Source organism: Mesoplodon densirostris, chromosome 18 (assembly GCF_025265405.1).
Source record: "Mesoplodon densirostris isolate mMesDen1 chromosome 18, mMesDen1 primary haplotype, whole genome shotgun sequence".
Classification (NCBI taxonomy): domain Eukaryota; kingdom Metazoa; phylum Chordata; class Mammalia; order Artiodactyla; family Ziphiidae; genus Mesoplodon; species Mesoplodon densirostris.
Genome location: NC_082678.1, coordinates 1861001 through 1879289, shown reverse-complemented (window position 1 = coordinate 1879289; position 18289 = coordinate 1861001). Strand labels below are relative to the sequence as shown.

The following is an 18289-nucleotide window of genomic DNA, read 5'->3' as shown; positions in this document are numbered from 1 at the left end:
TAGGCATGCATCGGGTCCTGTCCAGTGCTCCAGGCGGATAGGAGGAGGAGGAGGGAGGTCTGTAGTCAGAGGCCCCTGGCCTCACTGGTAACTCCGGCCAGTGCTCCAGAAGCTGGGCTAGCCGCTGGCCAGCACCGTACCTGCACACTCCCTCCCTACAAGGACAGATGGCTGGCTCTGGGTTGCTGGGGTAGACTCCACCCCCACCCAGGGAGCTGGCCCCACCCCTCCCTGTGGCCCAGGAACTGGAGCCCGCACCGTCTGCCAGGTCTGGAACCCACTGAGGCCTCGCTAGGGACCAGGGCAGATGGGGGATGGCTGATGAACCTTTCCAATTTAGCAGCTTCCGGGGGACCTCCCAGATTTTGCCTCTCTGCTTGGCTGGGATGAGGATTCACCAGTTCAGGACCATCTAGGCATTGGTAGGGGGTGTCTTCTGTGGCCACCAGCTCCCAAGTTTGCTCTGTCCTCGGGGAGGGCCCAGGTGGCCTCTGAGGGAGCAGCAGAAGTGGGCCCAGCTTGGAGAGTGGGTCAAAGACCAGGCTTTGAATGGGCCTCAGGAGGAGCAGGCCTGCAGGGGCATTATCTCACCACCGAGACCCACAGGACAGGGACAGGGAAAAGGAGGAGCTTTGCCTCCTCCCTTCCTTCTAAAGTCCTTGCAAAGATGATGTGGGGTAATCATGCTGCTTTCTCTGCTCTCCTGTTGAGGAGTGCAGACTGGGAGCCTACCCTGCATGCAACTAGCAGGCCCACCAGCCTCCCTGCGGAGCAGAACAGAGCTCTCCTGACATACAGTCGCCTGGGAGAGCTGGAAAGGAACTGCTTTATCTACCTGCTCCTGCAGAGATGCCCAGCCCACCTCTCTGAGCCCACGGCTTCTGGGAGGTAAGCAGGCCTCCTGATTCACTGCTGGTCCCAGCACCACCATGGCCTGAGGGCAGAGGGTCAGAATGACTCAGGCACTTCTGGGCTCCCAGACTTGCTTCAGCCCTAGCTTCTCTGCCCATAACCTGCCACTTCCCCCAGGAACGCTGTGCCAGACAAGTCCTTGAAATGGGATTTATTACTGGGTCCTCCCCCTGGGGTCTCCCTTTCTGAGGAATCTGGGTCCAGACAGAAGACAGGGTGAGAGGGCTGTTCCTCCTGAGAGCATGGGGCCAGGCCAGCCCAAGCCTGGTGCCCAGGCCCCACTTCCCCGGGCGGCCTGTGCCCTCAGAGTCCAGCAGCTGCCCGCGCCAGGTGCCGGTGCCTGCCCGCCCGTCTCCCTAGCTCCTCTTGGCCGCCTGCTCCCTGCGCCGGAGCTTCTCACGCTGCCGCGCAGCCTTCTCCTGGGCCTTGCGCTCCTTCTCAGCGGCCGCCGCCAGCTCCTTCAACTTCCGCTTCACTAGCGCCCGGTCATGTGAGTTGCTGAGCCCCAGGCTCTGGGGGAGGAATCCAAGGGTGAGGGGAGGAGCCCCGGAGCCACCCAGGCCTGGCCAACCCAAGCCCCGGGTTCTCTGTGCCCCAGGTGTATTCTCTCTGGAGCTTTTGCCAGCCCTCAGCCTCCACCTCCCAGACTTGCTGATGGATCAGAACCCTCAGGGCAAGAATTTGGAATGGGAGTGATTAGGAGAGATGAGGGTAGAGGGTTCCAGGGCCTTTGTCCCCTCCCCACCCCAATCCTTGGCTCCCATTCCTCCACTCAGGATTTCAACCTTGGCATGACCCTGCCTGATCCCCTGAGGCCCAGAGACGGGGAGCAAAATGTCCAAGGTCACACAGCTAGTCAGTAGCTGAGTCCCCTCTCCATTCCAGAGACTTCCTGGGGGACTCTTCGCACCACCGCTTCCCCAAGCAGCTGAGCAGAGGGTGCACAACAGGCCAGAAACCCCCAGTACAGAGATCAGACAGACACCCCCTGCCGCCCCCCGCCCCAACTTGTTCCCTCCCACAACCACCAGCCTCCAAGATTCTTAGTCTTGGGGACTAAGACTCCAAGAATCAGATGAGATGACCAGGGGAGACTGATTAGAGTGAAGAGTCAGATGATAGGATGGTCCTCAAGGTCAGAGGTCAACCTGGAGACTTGGGCTGGAGCTTGAAGGTCAAACTGAGGAATTGGGCTGGAGTCAGACTGGGAACCCATGCTAGAGAGCAACGATCTGCCTAGAGGTCAGAGACCAGGGCAGTGGTCTTAAAGGGAGTGGAAAGGTCAGGATGAGGGGATCCTAATTCTTGAAGGTTGCCTCAGGCTCTGGCTGGGTCGTGACCCTTCTACTCTGACCCACCTTCAGTTTGCTTCCATCCAGCTGCAGTAGCTGCGGCCCATCCACCTGCCTCGCAGCAAACTCAGCGGCATACTGCTCCAGGTTGAGGCTGTGCAGCCACTGGCCCACCTGCTGACTGGTCCAGTGGTAGATGGTGGGGAGAGGTTCATCCAGAAACTGGGGCGGAGACCAAGGAGCGTGAGGGGGGACGGCGTGGCCTGTGGCCCGCACACCTGGCTGCGTCAGACATCAGGGCCTGCTTACCTCGTCCGAAGACTGGGACAGTGTGTGGTAGGGGTAGGAACACTTGGCCGCCTGCCGGGGACCACTTGGAATCTTGGGGCTGCTGCTGGGGGGTGTGGAGTCATCGCTCAGAGTGGATTCCTAGACAGGAGGGGGGCATGCTGCTGAGGAGGGGTCTCACCTCCAAGCGCAAGGCAGTCACCCCCGACCCTCCACCCCCATCCAGGTGAAGCTGAAGTCCAGGGCTGGGCACCAGGAGTTGCTCAGGGCCCTTGTACATGAACCAGGAGCTAGGTGGGCACACAGGGCATGGTGACTCGTGCGAGGCATCGGATCTGAGGCCTCTGGGAGGATGTGGGGCTAGAACTGAGCCAGGCGGAGTAGTTAGCGGGAATGGAGGAGGTCAGACTGGTGTCGCTTTCTAGACAGCTGACTGGGGTTCCCTCGCGCTGGGTCAGACGTCTCTGCCTTGTGCCTCCCCCGCATGGCCTCTAGCGCCCTGGCTTGTAAGAACCTGGTTAGATGCCTTTGTCCTCACTGGACTGTGAGCTCCGTGAGGGCCTGGGCTGTGTCTGTTCACCAGGGCCCAGCACAAGGGAAGGAAGAAAGGCAGGGACCCCTTCTCCCCTGAATTTCCAGTTTTCTGTTCTCCTCTGACCCGGCTGCACATAAGGAACAGAACCACAGAACAAGCACAGGGCTGGGGGTCATAGCGCCTGGCCCCTAAATCCAACTGAGTCTGTAGGCAAATCCCTTCATTCTGGGCTTGCATTTGCTCATCTGTACCATGGGGGTGAGTGTATCTGCCTTCCCTACTTCACTGAGCCTTTGTGAGAGTAAAGGAAAAACATGCACTCAGAGCTTTGTAGACTGCGGAGTCCTGGTGACTGTAAACAGATGCTCATTCTTGCTTCTGCTACTCCGTCTCATTTCTCCCACAGGGTTGTGAACTTTCTGAGCACTAGCTAGGTTGGGGTCCTGTTCATCTCTGCTTCCCCCAAGCATCACCACACCACACATGTAGCCCAGCTCCTAAGACAGGACATGGGGCCAGAACTGAGCCGGGCAGAAGAGTTAGCGGGGACAGAGGAGCCCTCAGGCTGGCTGTGCACTAGGGGATCGTGGAGGCAGCAAGGAACGAATCAATGAAGGAACCACTCAGCATATAAACAAGCGAAGGAGTGGATGCCTGACCTCAGAAACTGGATGAATTAATGGATCACTGAATGGCTCCATGGACACACAGGTGGACTCCAGGAATGCCTGGATCCCAGCCCAAGCCAGGGTGGAGTATGTCTTCATGTCACCTGAGTCTGGGGGCCAGTCTGGGGGCCAGAAGGCCACGGACTCACCTGAGAAGCTGACTTCTTAGGGCTGAAGCGCTCGTGTTTAGGGGAGCAGGCCGGGGAGGTGGTGCTGCCAGAACACGCCGAGCCCTTGCCACTGTCTGTGAACCAGGAAAAGGGCAGGAACGGGGAGCCCCCTGACCTGCCGGACCCCTCCACCGACTCCCTGTGGAGAGAGTGCCCTGCATGGGTGTGGGCACCAAGGCAAGGGCTGGGGCCCACCGGGAGCTGGGGGCACAGGCTGTGGCTGCGGGGCTGTGGGTACCTCTTACCTGCTGCCCATGGACAGACGGTTGCTGCCTTTCTCCTTCCGGCTCTTGCTAGTGGAGGCTCGGCGTAAGGTGACCCTGTGGGGAGGGCAAGGGGCAGTGGGACGGTGCTGCCCACTACGCTGCCCCATGCCCGAGCCTTTGTTCTCGGCCCCTCTTCCACTCACCCCAGGTCCAGGAACTTGCGGCGAGTCTTCTTATCCAGGCCAATGGTAGGGCTGGCGGGCTCAGGTGGGCTGGCATCCCGGCTGTCATCTTTTGTGGAAGAGAAGGAAGGAAATAGCCTGTGTGGTGGCTTGTCTGCTTCTGCCAGCTGCCAGTGAGGCGGTAGGAGTTCTCTCGACTTGGAATCAGGCAACCTGGCTCTGGTGCCGTTCACTAGCTGTGTGACCTAGGGCAAGTCACTACCTTCTGAGCTTCCTGCATCTCAGATACGGGGATAATGACACTGCCTGTTTCATGAGACCTAATAGGATGTTGATGAAAGCCTTATACAAACCATAAACCACTCTGAAAAAGTAGGGACCACTACTCGTTACTGTTAATTTTATCTTGTCCAACTTGTAGGCAACCTTCTAATCCTGGCTCCCATGTCACTTCCTCAGAGAAGCCTTCCAGGATGCTCCCGACCGCTCCCAGGATGCTTTCACGCTGATATATGCTCTCCCGCCCCGCGCACTGTTTCTCACATAGCACTTAATACACCTTGTAACTATACGTTTAATCAATGGATGATTTGATTGCTTCTCCTCGAACCTATAAGCCCCGTGAGGACGAGAACTGCATCTGCTTGCTCTTTTGTGTGTCTCAGTGCCCAGCAGTGTCTGGCACATATTAAGGCGCTCGGGAAATGACTGAAAGAACCGTGGTCTTTATTCCCCACCTTCCCCAGCCACCCTGCCCCTCGGATCCCGCCACGCACTTCGGCGCCCAAGGGACCCCTTGCCAGCAGGGGGCGCCGCGCCGGCCGCCGCTCACCTTCGCTGTGCGGCTCGGCGCGGGGATGGCGACGCACGAAGCTGGGCGAGCTGTCGGACGAGGGCGCGGAGCGCGGCGGCGAGCAGGAGGCGGCGGCCAGGCCCTCGTGCGAGGCGGCGTTGTGCAGGGGCCGGTAGCGTGCGAGCGGCGAGGGCGGCGGCTCGTCCTCGTCCAGGCTGCGCCGCAACCCCGGCGGCTCCAGGCAGAAGGAGCTCCCGGCTGGGGACCCCGGGCCCGAGTGCAGAGGCGAGCGCAGCCGGTGCAGGGGGCTCCCGCAGCCATCGGTCACCTGGGGAAGGGGCAGCCGCTCACCGCCAACCCTTCTCCCCTCTTCCCGGAGGGGAGCCCCGGGCTCCTAGGTCCTTCCGGGGCCTGGAGGGAGGGCTTCCTCGTGCCTTGGGCCGAGAGGTGGCTGGGCCGCGAGAGGTGGGAAATGGGACTTCCGGTCACATAGGCTGGGGCTGGATCCCGCCTCCTTCACTTACTAACTGTGTGACTTTGTTAGTGAAACTCTCAGAGCCTCAATTTCCTGGTCTGGAAGATGGGGATAATACCTTCCTTGAAAGGATGAGATGAGCCAGAATTGAACTGCAGCTAATACTGGTTAGCCTTATTATGTCAGAAGTCTAGGGGTGTGGTTTCCCTGGAAGAGTGGTTTGGAGGGATTATCCAGGAGCAAGAAGGGTGGGCGGGGTATGTGCGATTGGGTGGATTGCCCCAACCTTGCCTCCGGGCCCATCGGAGCCTTCACCATCCTCTGCAGAGCTGGCACTGTCCCGAAGCCTCGAGCGGGAGGGCCTGTGTCTCCGGCCCTTGGCCAGTAGTTGGGCTCGGGCCTTGTGTAAACTGCTGTCCAGTCTGACGGTCTCTGGCACAGCCAAGTCCAGGTCTGCAAACCGGGGAAGAGGGGCAGAGACCAGACACATGAGGACAGCAGTCCCGGAGGCCCACCTCAAGTGGCCACCTGCACTCGCACCCAGGCATTCAACGAATGTCTGCAAGCGCAGGGCACTGGTAGTCCTATGGGATGGAGAGCTGGGTCTTTCACAGTCTCGCAGGGAGCTGGACATATCAGCTCATACATACAGCATGTGATGGAGCCTCTCACAGGCACAGAGGGCAGGATGGCTCTGTTTGGGTGGGTTGGAGGAGGAAACACCAAAGCTGGGTCTGAAGGTCTGGATGGGAGTTTACCAGAGAGGAGATTGGCAGAACTGGTATATGCAATGCTGGGAGGAAGGGAAGCTGGGGGCGGGGCACCTCCCGGGCAATGGGAGGGCAGGTTTGTGGAGGCCAGGACGGGGGGCTGAGGCCGTAGAAAGCACGGCTGTGACGGCTGCACTGAAGAAGTGCCAACGACACGCCAGAGCGCACGTCCATCACCTTGTCTACTCGGAACAGCCCGCAGGCTGGGGCCAGCTGCTATGTACATTTCACGGCTAAGCAAAGAGGATCAGAGAGGCTAAGTCTCTTGACTGAGGCCCGCAGCTAGCAATGGCCTGGGATTTGAGCCTGGCTCGTCTAGCTCCAGAGATTGGCCCTGCTGGGGACCCTGGCTCGCTGTGCCATGCTCAAGGTCACCCTCAGAGACAGCACTGCTGGGCACCTAGAGGGGCTCACAGTTAACTGGTGCAGAGGGACCCCCAAAAGCCAGTGGCGGTGGCAGAGAGGAAAGCCTACAGACCCCTGAAGCCTGTCTCTCCCGTCCTGGGGTCCGTGGCCCAGGGCTAGGTCCTGGAGGAGGACAGGGCGGAAGAGGAGGCAAACCCAGCAGGTTATGCGCAGACCCTCCTGCCCCAAGTTTCCCTTTCCAGTTGCTCCACCGGAGAATGCAGCCTTCACTCTGCAGTGACCCTGAGCTTCTCCAGGCAGAACAGGTTCTTCCCAGACCTCAGCGTGGGTTAAGACCTTTCTTCACCACTCCACCCCTCGTGATCTCGGGGACCCCATCCCGTCACTCAAGGCCCTGCCTTGCCTGCTCCTCTTTCTCTTGTCTGCAGACACCCCCTAAGCCACCCCAGTGGCTGAACTACTACCTATACCTATTTCCAACTCTGATCCCTCCCCTGAATTCCAAGTCTGGGCACCTCAGCACCTGCCAGGGAACTTACCATGTCAAAATCACCCAGGGACCTCAAACTCAACCCATCAAACGAACCCACCACCTTGCCTCAAACTGGTTCTCTGTCCCTGGCTCACTGAAAGGCCCCACTGTCCACCCAGTCACTCCTCTCAGACCCAGTTGGTAATTCATGTGTCCAGCTGCCTACCTGACACCTCCACTTGGATGTCCAATGGGCATCTTCAACGTATATGTCACGAGTGGACTCCTGACCTCCCCACCCCCTAAGCTGCCTGGTCCGCCCATCTCAGTGAATGGCGTCTCCATCCTTCCAGCTGCCCAGGCCAAACCCCTGGAGTCACCCGTGATTCCTCCCTCTCCCTCTCAGCCTGCAAACGGATCCATCCACAATTCCTGTTAGCTCTACTTTGGAAATATATCTAGACATGCTGAAATATTTATGGTGAAATGACATGATGTTTTGGGTTAGGTTCAAAATAATCCAGGAGACTAGGAGTGGAGAGTGGAAGGGGATGTGGACGAAACAAGACTGTCCATGAGGTGATGATGGTCGAGGTTGAGAGATGAGTGCGTAAGTGTATGACGGGGTACATTGTGCTAGTCTCTACTTTTGACTTCCCACAGTAAAATATTGTGTATATGTGTCTGTATATACACACACTTACATACATGCATACATGTGGGGAGAAGGAGGAGGGGAGAGGAAAGGAGAGGAGGGCACACAGCATTCCTGGTCTAGGTCACTACCACCTCTTGCCTCCATTATTACGGATCATCCCGGCTGGTCTTCCCTCCTCCCTTTCCCATTGGCAGTCTATTTTCAACCCAGCAGCCAGAGTGATCCTGATAAAACATGTCAGCCCGGGTCACTCTTCCCTCTGCTCAGAGCCCTCCAGTGACTTCCATCTCTCACAAAGTAAGAAGCTGAGTTCTTACCACGGCCTCCAGCCTCAGGCAGCTCAGCGACTCTCTCCCTCTTCTTCCCTCTGCTCCAGCCACCCTGGCCTCCTGGCTCTTCCTTACACCAGCTATCCTGCACCTCAGGGCCTTTGCACTTCCTCTTCCCTTTCCTGCAAGGCTCTTGCCACAGATTTCTGCACAGTTCTCTCTCTCACCTCCTTCAAGTCTCTGCTTAAATGCTTTCTCTCACTGAGAGCCCACCCAATTTAGAATACCCCCCAAACCCCCACTGCTAAATTTTTTCCTATATCATTTGCCATTCTCTGGCATACCATATATTTTACTAATTTAGTTTATTCTCTCTCTCCACCCATTAGAACGTCAGCTCCGTGAAGGCAGACATTTCTCTATTTTGTTCATTGCACTAACACAGGCATAGAATGGTGTGTGTGTGACACGTGTGAGTGTATGTGTATATGAGTGTTCTAAGTGTTTCACAGTTACTAGCTCATTTGAACCTCCCCACAGCCCAAGGAGGAAGAGACTCCAAGAATCCCCAGGGCAGCCTTAATTTGCCTGAGGGTATAGGGCTGGTGAAGAGCAGGCCAGGGTTCTAGGCCTTCGGGCTCAGGCTCCAGAGGCTCAGTGTGTAACTACCAAGCCCTCTCTACCTCCTCTGAGGCAGAGATGGGAGTGACTTGTGAGTCCAACCCCTCACTTTACAGGCCCTTACTTTCCTTGGAGAGGAAAGTTTGGCCCAGGGTGCAGAGGGAGTTAAGGTCAGTAGGCAGGGCTCCTGGAAGGGAGCTCACGAGCCTCCTCGACCAGTCCAGCGCGCAGCTGGTGCCCAGCCGCCCTGGGCCATGGAGAAGGGCTCTCTGCACCTGAATCTGGGCCACATCAAAACCGTGGTCATCTTACCGTGGAGGGTCTAGGGAGCAAAGGAGCTCCTAAGGGGCTTGGGGCTTTTTGAGGCAAGGTGGGGCCAGCCTCTCCTCTGGTCCCTTCCTCTACCAGGCCCTCATCACCTTGTCCATCCCTCCCACCATCTTGCTCTCCCTCTCCCTCTCTCCCTGGGAGTTAGCCCGGCCCTGGGCAGTGGGAAGTCATGAATATTTCATCTCCCTTCTCTTCAGGAAGGCCACAGGCAGGCAGCTACCTCAGCAGGTCAGGGAGAAGGAAAACAGGAAGGGTGGGGGGTGGGGGAGCGGAGGCCAAAAAGCCCAAGGAACTGGGGAGCTCGCCTCTGCCAGGCCAGGGGTCAGGCTGGGCCTGCGTGGGGCCGGAGAGACTCAGAGTCTGAGGCCCAGAGACAGTTCGAGGCTCGGGGCGTCCCCGAGGCAAAGCCTCCATGCACAGGCCCCAGGGAGGCCAGGCCGGGAAGCAGTTCCCCAGGAGCCGGAGGCCAGCTCTGACGGCCGGCCGGCGTTGGCGTTGCCAGGGCCTGTGGCAGCCACAGGGGAGAGAGGGGCGAGCGGGGAAGTGGGAGGAGGAGAGGGCAGGAAGGTAGGGATGAGAGGCAGGGGAGGAGAGACTGGAGGCCCTGTGGCATTCCACAGCTAGGATCCCCTCCCAGCTGAGAGTCCTGAGGGCTCCACCTCGCCCTCCACGTTCCTCCACCGAACCCAGCTGGTAAACAGCCTTTCCACCCCAGTGCATGCTGGGAACTCTGCCCTGTCAGTGGTCTTTCTCTAATCCACACAATAGAAAGGCTGCAGGGGGTAAATGATGGGGTGTGGGGGGTGTCCATGCACCCCAGTGAGAACAGAGGGGGTAGGTCTGGGGTGCCCCGGGGGTGTAGATGCTGAGTGTGTGTTATGCATTTTTGATTTCCATGCGGATGAGGTCCCTTCTTTATGCAGCTCGGAGGTAACCCGTGTCACCTGTGCTGAGGGACACTGGTGTACAGCACAGTGGCTGCCAGCGGGGAGTTAGGCCGTCTGGGGTTTGAGTCCCAGCGCTGCCACTAACCTGCAGTGTGATCTTTAAAGCAAGTCACTTCTGTGCTCCGTGTCCTAGGCTTAGGACAAGTGGGCACACTCCTTAGCCTTGTTGTGGGGTTAGATGATACAGTGCATGTGAAATGGGGGTGCTAGCCTAGTACCTGGCATGAGACAAGCACTTAATAAATGGGGACCCTTATTATCATTGTTGTTGTTGTAACTGGATATCTACTCAGATAATGGTGACAAAAAATCAGCCTGTAAGGCCAAAGTACACACACACACACACACACACACACACACACATACACACACTGAAGTTACCAGGACTCCTCTTCCCCAAAGCCCGATAGCCTTGACTAGAGATAGAGGCAAACAGAACTTACCAAAAACCTCATCCGCAGGTTCTCGGAGCTTTGAAGAAGCCATGACTCAAGAGAGCTGTGAGGACAAGAGGAGAAAGAGGAAAAAAGGACCATGGATGAGAGGTTCAGGTTGGTGCAGGCAAGGGAGCGGCCAGTGGCTACCTGCTCCTAGCCTTCTGGCCCTCACCTCTCCTTACAACTCTTTCTCTGGCCCCTGAAAGAGAAATCATCTGAACCACAGCCCAGATTGTTGGGGCAGGCGGGAGGTAGGAGCAACTGCAGGGTATAGACACAGGCTGTCCTGCAGCCCTGGTCCAAGCTGATTTGCTGAGCGCCTCCACACGGGTCACTGAACTTCTCCCCGTCACTGTCTTGGGCCCCTCCATCATTAGCATTCCCTAAAAGCTTTTAATCATCATAAGCTGTCCAATATCAAATCTGGGAGAAATCTTGGAGACTATTAAATCCAATCCTCTCATTTTACAAATAAAGAAAGAGACAGGAGAATGACTGATCTAAGATCACATAATAAGTTAATGGCAAGGTCAGAATGGGAGACCAGCTTCTTCCATCCCCCCACCTACTTACCTCCCTACTTATCCACGCATCTACTTGCCCATTTGCCGTCCACTCATTCACCCATCCATCATCCATCCAACCACCCATCCATCCACCATCCACCCCGTCCAACCATCCACCCATTTTTACATCCGTCAATTTATACCATTCACCCATCCATCTTCCCATACATCACGCAGTCCTGCCTCCCCCCTCTCATCACTGCTGCACTCACCACCTGTCTTCCTGAACGTGAGCTGTTCAGGAAGCTGGCATCATCAACAGGGCCACTGTTCTTGACAAAGTCACAGTTCTCACAGTTCAAGACAGAGTCACAGATGCAGAAGGGTACAAAGAGTACCCATAGCAGAACAGTGTGGAGCCAGATCTCTGTGATGCATCAAATATGTTCCGGGAAGAAATATGGATGGATAGGGGCTTTGTTTTGTTTGTGGGAAGTAAGAAAGGAGGGGCAGGTGGGAAAGCAGGATACACGTAGCTGAAACAATTTGGGCAGGCTTCCTAGCAGATGTAGGATTGCAGCATCCCTAAACCAAAGCCTGGGTGTTAGAGAAGCAGGGGAATACCAGATGAGGGGAGGAGGAGGAAGCTCGGGGTCAGGGGCATGCTGCATGCCTGGGACACGATCTCCAGTTCCTTCTAACACTCAGGTCCCCATGAGAAGGGCAGAGCGCTGCATTAGACCACACATCTGACAGGCGTAGGAAAGCTAGGCCACAGGCCTGCTTGGTCTTTTCTGATTCTCCTCTTCTGTTATGACATAGATATCATCTCACTGTGAACCGTCCAGGCCTGGGATTCTTAGTATCCCCACTTTACAGATGGGAACACTGAGATGCAAGAGATAAGAGGCAGAACTCAACCTTGACCCCAGTCTCCTGCCCCTCAGCTCTCTCCTGGGTGGTGATCTGCAGTTGTGGAACCTGCTCATGAGGAAAGAACACTGCTGGGAGAGGGACAGGGGTAGAGGTGAGGGAGCTGATCCATGCTCGCTCGCTCCGACCGGATACGCTTCAAAGCGACCTCCACCCCAGGCTCTGTGGATGCTTGGGGCTGCAAGCAGGAAATGAGGTGTGAGAAGGAGCCGGGGATGTGGGCCCTCCAGGAACCCTCGTGCCGCTTCTTCAACCCTGGGCGCTGGTAACAGAGAAGTTCTAGAACCTCTCTTCCTGTCCTGAAGGGGTTAGATGGGAAGAGAGGCTGCCCCTAAGAATGAACCAAATTCCCTCCTTCAGTCGCAAAGCTCACCTGACCAGGAGCTAGCTGCCACCTCTTCCAGAAAGCTGTCCTAGGTAGCCCTCACTCCTCTCACTTGTCTATATAATTTCTAAATCCACTCTTCCCCACCACTAGGAAATGAGTAATTTTTCATACTTCATTGAGTCCCTAACTGGGTCATATCTCCGCCACATCAGATGGGAGCTCCTGAGGAGGAGGGGCAGTATTCCCCATCAGAAGAGGGAATCTCTGAAGCTAAGAACTGCCTCTCCCATCAGAATGGAGGCTCCCTGAGGGTGCTTCCTCTCTTAGACCACCTGAGAATGGAGAGCCCATGTGCTCTTTATTCAAGGTCCCAGTTTAGGGTGGAGACCCTCTTGTGGATGCCATCCTCTTTCAGGTACCCTCTGGGGTGGGCTGGGGCTTCCAGCTCACATCAGTGCCGAATGAATTCTGATTCAGCACAAACTGCTTTTTTCAACAACTAACTCCCTGGGGTGTGTATAGGGAACCCTCCCTGCGCTGTCCCTTGGGGAACTCTGGGAAGCATGACATCAGAATGTCACCAGGCCCTTCCCACCCCCCCCCTTCCAACACTGAACCTTGGAAAATTAGACATCCCCCCCATTTACACTCCTACAACATTACACTCCTACACACACGCACACACACACACACACCACTCACACATGCACATTCAAACCAGGTAGCTGCTACAAGGTGGAAATGCACCTGTTCTCTGGATGCAGTCTGGGCTCTGACTCTACCAGGCCACTCCTTCCTCCCCAGACTTCCCAATTCCCGGAGGAAGAACATCAATAACCTTTGACCCTCCCCTATGAGAAAGGGAGGCAGGTGAACTCTTAAGTTTCCTGGGACCCAGGGGAAGGAGAAAGACAAAGAAAGGTACACAAGCCCTGGAGAGGAAATGGGGAGCAGGGCAGAGACAGGCTGGTGGAGAGTCAGTCTACAGAGCTGCAGAGAAGAGGAAGAAAGAGCAAGAAGGCGGTGAGCCTGAGAGCAGCAGCAGCGGCGGCGGGGCCAGGGGAAGCAGCAGTGGAGACAGGGCTCCAGCAGCCCTGAGTGAGGCCCAGGGGAGGGGTAGAGAAGAGCAGGATCGGCTGCCAGGAGAGAGGCGGCCCTCAGTGGGGAAGGAAAGAGGAAAGGGGCCCTGGAGGAGGAGAAGGAGTCCAAGAAAGAAGTGCGACTGGGGAGGGATGGCTGGGAGAGGAGGCTGGGGCAGGCGGAGGCAGTGTGGAGCTAAAGGGGTGACCCCCTCCCATAAGGCCCAAGCTGGGGGCATCCAGCAAGCACCGCTGGAGACGGGGTGGGGGTGGAGGACAGGCACCTTCTGCACTCTCGGGGCCCCTATCGCCCAATCAGAGCCAAGTGGCTAGTTCTCTCCGATCCATGAGTCCAACTCCGCACCAGGCAAGAAGAGGTTAAGCTCTCCCCCCTCCCCCAACACCAGTTTTTTTAAAAAATTAATCTCTCCGGACCTCGGGCAGAGGGAGAGGATTAGGGACACAAATCCTGTCTCCACCCCATCTCCTAACAGCCCAGAACCCTAGCTCTGTGCGGGGGGCCCCCCTAGGGACAGGGGAAGAAAGGTCCTTGTATCTTCGCCCTATCCAACCCCACTCGGGTTCCCACCGCAAGCCGGAGACCCCCAGCTCCGCTTCCCCGTCCAACTTGGGGCTCTTGGGGTCCCAATACCTCACCTCCAGCATCTGTCATCTTCAGCGTCCGGTGCCTCAGAAACCCCTCAGGCCCATGGTGTTTGGGGCTGGGGCCAGGCGGGAGAGGGGCGGGGGACAGTCACCCCGGCCTCGGCGGACTCCGGGCTGGCTCCATCCGCTCCATCCCGGGAGTAGGGGTAGGGGTCAGCGAGGGGGGTCTTGGAGCCGGAGGGAATGTGGGGGTGGGGGTGGGGAGTTCGGAGAGAGCAGGAGAAGGTTTGCAGGAAGCTGGAGGCACGGCGGGAGGGGCTGGACCAGGAGACCTGACGGGAGGATGCTCCGTGCGTGTGTGTGCGAGTGTGTGTGTGTGTGTGTGTGTGTGTGTGTGTGTGAGAGAGAGAGAGAGAGAGAGAGAGAGGAGAGGAGAGGAGAGGAGGAGAGGGAGGGAGAGAGAGAAACCGTCTCCCCGCCCCGCCCGGCTGGACGCGGGGTCCCCCGCCTGGCAGGCGGATACTCTTAGCGTCGTGTCAACGGGGATCCGCGGGGGTCCCCAGGGAAGGGGCGATGAGGGGGCGCGTGGCGGGGAGGCCGGGCGCCTGGGAGACAAAGAGCGGGAGGGAGGGAGGGAGGGAGGGGCGGAGGCAGCGGGAGCACGCGGGAGGGAGGAGGCGGCCCCGGCTGGCGGAGCCGGGCGAGGGGATTCTAGTTACCGCTACTCCGCGGCCCGCGGGAGTCGGGGCGGGTGTGAGCGGACGGAGATGCGGCCCCACCTTAGGACCTACGGGGCTTCTGCCTCCTCTGCAAGGCCCGTGAGGGCTCCTGATTCATCCATTCAACAGACGTCCACAGAGCAGTCGGATACGCCGAGGCCCGAGGGGACCGCGGAGAACAGAGCCGACCTGGTCCGGGCCGTCGTGGCTCGCAGCGTTGTCAGGGGGACAGACGAGTGGGGAGGCCCCCAAGAGAGCGGGTGCTGTGAGCCTTGGTCCACAGAGGACACTTCAGCGCGGGGAGAGCACACCAGAGGGGGCCAGGCCTCGCCTGGGGGCGGGTGAGGATCGGGGCGGGGGCTGTGTGTGGAAGTGATCCAGGAGGATTCCTGGAGGAGGTGACCTGTTGGCTACTTCTGTAGGCCAGGCCAGGGTGGAAGTGCTAGTGGGACTTGTGGGGGTAGGGAGGAAAGGAGAGGAAGATGAAGGATGGGGGGGGGTTGCACTTTATCCTACCAGCCATAGGGGAAAAAGTAACAGAGGAGTGAGGGGCTCTGATATGCATTTTAGGAAGAACCCCTCGGCTCCTTTGGAGAAGGCTGCCTGAAGGCTGGGGCACCACTCATGAGGCTGTTGAGAGGTGATGGCAGTGGGCACGAAGATCAAAGATCCTGATGAGGAATAGTAAGGATGTAGAATTGAAGAAATGGACAGGATTTGGGGCCTGGCTGGCCACAGAGGGAGAAGGAGGGGTCTAGATGACCGCAGGTCTTGGCTTGAGGCCCTGTAGGTGGAGGGGGCAGGGGGGGATGAGGTCAGCCTTGGACCCGGTGAGCTGGGGGGGTGGCAGGCCAGCCAGGGGAGGGAGTACAATAACCAACAGCTCTTAGCTGCGGTCCCGAGATGGTGCAGGGGGTGCCAGGCACTGTGCTAGGCACGTTTCTCAGATGATGAATGTCACCCTCACGATAAACCCATGAGGTAGGTGTTTCTGTTACCCCCTTTGTTTGTTCAAGAGCAGGTGGTGAGGTTGGGCAAAGGGGGTCCAGAGCTCAGGGGAGCGGCGTGCAGTCTGTAGGGACAGAGTTCCCTGATGGCCAAAGTCTCTGCAGTCCCAGGCCTCTGAGGGGCTCTGGGAGGTGGCATGTTGAGCCCGGATGGTCTTGGGACCATAGGTAAGGACAGAATTCATAACCTTTAGGGGCTGAAGATCCAATGAGATCATGGGAGTTTTGACATCTCTGGGTGTCTTTAGAATCTGCTGGCAGCCATGGGTTGCTGGCTGGACTGTGGAGATCTGGGGAGGGAGTGGTGACTCTGGAGGTCTTATTGGGGCTGTGTTTGGGGATCACAGTTTGTGGGCACTTGGTGAAATCTGGGTGGTAGGCTGGAGTAGGTAGGAGGGATTGATTATATAGCCCCCATAGGGAGTGGGGAGATGATAGGCATGTAATGTCAATGTTGGGGGCACATTCTATGGGAGGGTGTCTATAGACCATAGGACCCAGGAGGACCCCCTAAATTTCTGGGAGCTGGGAAACTCCCCTCATCTGATTTCCCTCCCTTGTGGCGAATGCTGGGGCGGTGGCAAACCCACGCAAGCTCCTAAGAACTGGGGAGGGGGCAGGGCGGCTGGGGTAATGCCTCACACAGGCTTGCCCATGGCCACTTGACCAGCCCCAAACATGGACACAGCTCACAGGTGAGTCACCTCCCAGGCCTGAGGAACTTGCAGAGCTACACACGCCATCCCCAGCCACACACCACACTCAGGCTTTGACTTGGGCTACTTTCCAAAGGGACTCCACCTTCTGGAACATACGGGATGCAAGCCCCTCACCTAATACACAGGACAGATGGGGGCGGGACCCCACCCGGGATACTCTGCTCTGGTCAGATCAACAGACGCCCTCATCACAACCGCCCCCGTCTGCCTCGCCACCCAAGAAGATCCAGCCACTTCACTCCTTGGGGCTTCTTTTTTTTTTTTTTTTTTTTTTTAATTTATTTTTGGCCACGTTGGGTCTTCGTTGCTGCGTGCGGGCTTTCTCTAGTTGTGGCGAGTGGGGGCTACTCTTCGTTGCAGTGCGCGGGTTTCTCATCACGGTGGCTTCTCTTGTTGCGGAGCACAGGCTCTAGGCGCATAGGCGTCAGTAGTTGTAACACGTAGTCTCAGCAGTTGTGGCTCATGGGCTCTAGGGCACAGGCTCAGTAGTTGTGGCACACAGGCTTAGTTGCTTCGCGGCACGTGGGATCTTCCCGGACCAGGGCTCGAACCCGTGTCCCCTGCATTGGCAGGCGGATTCTCAACCACTGTGCCACCAGGGAGGTCCTCCTTGGGACTTCTTGGCCAGGTTGCCTGAGCAGGGCCCAAGTCACCTGTAACTCTGGAGATATGACCTGTGACCTTGTGGTTTCGTGGTTTCTGATCCTGGGATTCAGCCACCTGGATTTGTCTTCCCGGCAGTGTTCCAAGGAAGATCCACTTGTAAGAGAAAATGCCTAGAGAGGCATGGCCACCATCTCCAGGTTGCCAGGTGATTCTTAGTGGGTGGCAGAACTGGACTGGTTATATATGGCCCTGAGGTGTAGAACCAGGATTTGGGGAATGAAGCTGTGCGAAGCCAGAATTTGGCTTGACATGAAGGAGACTTGTGTGACAAGAGCCATCCAGAAGGGAGTGGCCACCACAGGAGCTGACTGCCCCTGGGAGTTCTGGTGGAGGCCACTTATCTCGGGTTTTGTCAGGGACCCACCAAGGTGACTCTGAAGGGCCCTACTGTTGGGACTTCCATTCTTTAGGGCAAAGGGGACTGTGAGAATCCTCTTGGTGGCCAGGCCACTGAACACAAGTGTCTTGTACTTTTTTCTCACACATAGCACACAGCTCCCAGAGCAAGGAGAGGCCCCACTGCCCCCTGCTCTAATCTCTGTCTGGGATTTCACTAAAGTTTGTCCCTGGAACCCTGGCATCTGGACTCCCAGACCCATTGGTATTTTAGAGCTGGTGAGTTAGCAACCAAACCTGCTGGCACAGAGCAGAGGTCTAGGACAACTTAAGGCCTCTCTGGCTACTGCCAGAGGGAGTCTCTAGAACCCTGGCGACAAAATTGCTCTGACATATCATCTCCCACCCCCAGCTGCACCTCCAGAAAACTAGGGGCTGGGTATCCCCATCAGGTTAGACTTCTCAGGGAAGGGACTCAGGGTTCACCTTACTATATCTAACCCATCCTTTGACTTCCATCAGAGACCTTGAAAAAGAACCCCCAGCCCTGCCCGGAGGGATGGGGCGGGGGATGGTGGCAGACAGAATTTGTGGGAACGAGGGTCCTCAGGGTCAGAGGTGTAGCACTGGTGGGAGACCACTGGGCTCCGACTGGCACTGCTGCCCCCACCCCCACTTCGAATCAAGAAACCACGCAGCAAGGCTCTGGGGGCTGCTTTTATGGGGACGACCTGACAGAGGGCACGGTCCGTACAAAACCGGGAACAATACATACATATATATATTATATACAGAGACGCAGTCCTGTGGAAGGCGGGACAGAGGTGGCCCCGGCCGGAGAAACCAGAAGCACCCCCCACGGCCCCGCTCCCCCAGCCCCGCCCCCTCCATCTGCTGAGGCCAAGGAGGTGAAGTGCATGGGCCCAGGCACTGAGACAGCCAGCTCCTTCGGGGGTAGGCGCACGTCTGGGGGCAGGAAGTGGGGGCTGAGAAATACTG

General features: G+C 57.5%; 1 protein-coding gene across 1 annotated transcript; it reads right to left on the bottom strand.

Annotated features, from left to right (window-relative positions):
* Positions 1-803: 803 nt before the first annotated feature.
* Positions 804-14148, bottom strand: SAMD14 (sterile alpha motif domain containing 14). Its single transcript, XM_060080525.1, has 10 exons — positions 13895-14148; positions 10398-10452; positions 5808-5974; positions 5086-5374; positions 4275-4362; positions 4111-4185; positions 3845-4004; positions 2514-2633; positions 2271-2426; positions 804-1424 (listed from the first exon to the last, which is right to left on the bottom strand). Exons 2-10 carry the CDS (start codon positions 10438-10440, stop codon positions 1269-1271), a joined length of 1254 nt encoding a protein of 417 aa, XP_059936508.1. The 5' UTR covers positions 10441-10452; positions 13895-14148; the 3' UTR covers positions 804-1268.
* Between the last annotated feature and the right edge of the window lie 4141 nt (positions 14149-18289).

What these genes read in the sequence shown, in the direction of transcription:
- SAMD14 (XM_060080525.1), bottom strand. Translation starts at nt 10,440, where the DNA reads ATGGCTTCTTCAAAGCTCCGAGAACCTGCGGATGAGGTTTTTG. An exon ending in CGTCTGTCCATGGGCAGCAG is followed by an intron (nt 4,005 to 4,110) that starts GTAAGAGGTACC and finishes CTCTCTCCACAG; the next exon opens with GGAGTCGGTGGAGGGGTCCG. An exon ending in TGTCCCAGTCTTCGGACGAG is followed by an intron (nt 2,427 to 2,513) that starts GTAAGCAGGCCC and finishes TCTCCGCCCCAG; the next exon opens with TTTCTGGATGAACCTCTCCC.